The 2,183-nt window shown below is 43.3% G+C and overlaps 1 protein-coding gene across 1 annotated transcript; it reads right to left on the bottom strand.

The window, feature by feature from the left end:
- Positions 1 to 535: 535 nt before the first annotated feature.
- LOC124092725 (olfactory receptor 5B12-like) lies at positions 536 to 1,480 on the bottom strand. The gene has a single exon (XM_046444531.1). It carries the CDS (start codon positions 1,478 to 1,480, stop codon positions 536 to 538), a length of 945 nt encoding a protein of 314 aa, XP_046300487.1.
- Between the last annotated feature and the right edge of the window lie 703 nt (positions 1,481 to 2,183).

Genomic DNA, 2,183 nt, shown 5'->3' on the forward strand with positions numbered 1-2,183 from the left:
GTCTCAACAAGTTTTTAAAAAGCAGAATCATCTCCAATGCAATAAACCCAGATATTAACAAGAAACTTTGGGAACTATACAAATACTCCTGAACAGCCAATGGATCAAGAAGAAACTTAAAAATTTCTTGATAGAAAGGAAAATGGAAACACCACCTCCATAAACCTATGCAATACAATAAGAGGGAAGTGTATAGCCCCGAATGATGTCAAATTAACTATCATTGATGTCAAATTAACTATATATGTTTTGAACAAATTTCTCCATCTGTAGGTGTGCACTACATGAAAATACGCATTCCCAGTGCTTATATGTACTCATGAGTGTCCACGCACATGTGGAAGTTTGGATAAGAAAGTTTACTGAAAAGATTTTAAATAATAATTTTGTGTTGCTGTGTGATTCTTTCTAACCTATTATTTTGGGCCTCATATTTTTTTTTTTAAATAAATTAGAAATATGTGGACTGGATAAGCAAATATTTTTTCCATACATTTGAGGTCGATGATTTAGTGTTGTTACAGATGCTACACAACTAAATCATGAGTCCCATAGAAGATTTTGCCTTGCCCACAACCTTCTTGAAGGCACTCTTGACCTCTTTGTTCCTCAGGCTGTAGACCAGTGGGTTGAGCATAGGGATGACTATGGAGTAGAACACAGACGCCATTTTGTCAGTGCCCATGGAGTGACTGGAGCTGGGCTGTAAGTACATGAAGATGCCTGACCCGTAGAAGATGGTGACTGCAGTGAGGTGGGAACCACACGTGGAAAAGGCCTTCTGGCGTCCTTCAGATGAGCGCATCCTCAGGATGGTGACAAATATAAACAGGTAGGAGACTGAGATGACCAAGACAGAGAAGAGGACATTGAAACCCACCACAAAGAAAATAACCATCTCACTGACATAGCTGTCCCAGCATGAGAGAGCCAGGAGAGGAGGGCCGTCACAGAAAAAGTGGTCAACCACATTGGCCCTGCAGAAAGAGAGTCTGAAAATGTTCCCAGTGTGGATGGAGGCATTCACAAAACCACAGATGTAGGAGCCCACGGTCAGACGAGTACAGGCAGCTGTGGTCATGGTGGTGGTGTAGCGCAGGGGTCTACACACGGCTGCATAGCGGTCATAAGCCATGGCGGCCAACAGGAAGCTTTCTGTAGTGATAAAGCCAACAAAGAAGAAGAACTGGGTGAGACAAGCATTGTAGGACATGGTTTTGTCTCCTGTGAGGAGACCCACCATGACCTTGGGAGTGACAGCTGAAGAATACCCAAAGTCCACCAAGGACAGGTTACTGAGGAAAAAATACATGGGAGTGTGGAGATGGGAGTCCAGCAGGATCAGCGCGGTCATTCCCAGGTTCCCAACCAGGGTGCTGAGGTAGATAAGGAGGAAGAGGATGAAGAGTGGGATCTGCAGTTCTGGGTCATCTGTTAGCCCCACCAGGATGAACTCAGTCACCTCTGTACTGTTCTCCATTGGGAGTCATGAGGCTGCCCTGTAGCAGTGAGAAAGGAGAGTCAGAATGACAAAGGAAAGCAGGACTGTGCTGAGCTCCCTCAGCAGGTCCACTCTGTGCCTGATTCAGAATTTCAACAACTGGTTCCCAGGAGTCCTGGTCTGAAGCATGCCATGACAACAGAAGGCAGCTGTCCATTAACAGCTGATCACACAGTGTCCTTCATGAAAGGATTTTGTGGGTAATATATTGCCGTTTCTTAGCCTCATGGATGATTGCACTAAGTAAGGTGCCAGAAAGAAAAGACTTTTCTAAGATCATCAGATTACTGGAAATGGTCAAACTCTTTATGCAAACTTTCCAAAATAAATACAAATTGTTTGTTTCACTAAAGTATAATAACTATTTTCTCAGTCTATTCAGGTTGATTTAACAAAATACCATAAAGTAGAGAGCTTCTATTTGTTTTCCTGCTTCTTTATTTTGTTTTTCTTTGTTTGTGGTTCTGGACATCACACCAGGGACTAGTACATGCCAGGCAAACTCTCCACCACTATGGACGACTTTTCTGTTCGTCCTCCTGTGGAGGAGGAGGATAGCTAGCTCTCTGAGGTCTCTTAACGAGGGATCTCCAATCTCAATCACAAAAGCTCTCCGATCCAATCACAAGAGTTCTTCTCTCAGTACTTAATCTAAGGATCCCACACTGAGATATCATTAGCT

The sequence above is a fragment of the Marmota monax genome, unplaced genomic scaffold, assembly GCF_021218885.2.
Source record: "Marmota monax isolate L192 unplaced genomic scaffold, Marmota_monax_Labrador192_F-V1.1 WCK01_AAM20220418_F8-fsc00038, whole genome shotgun sequence".
Taxonomy (NCBI): Eukaryota; Metazoa; Chordata; class Mammalia; order Rodentia; family Sciuridae; genus Marmota; species Marmota monax.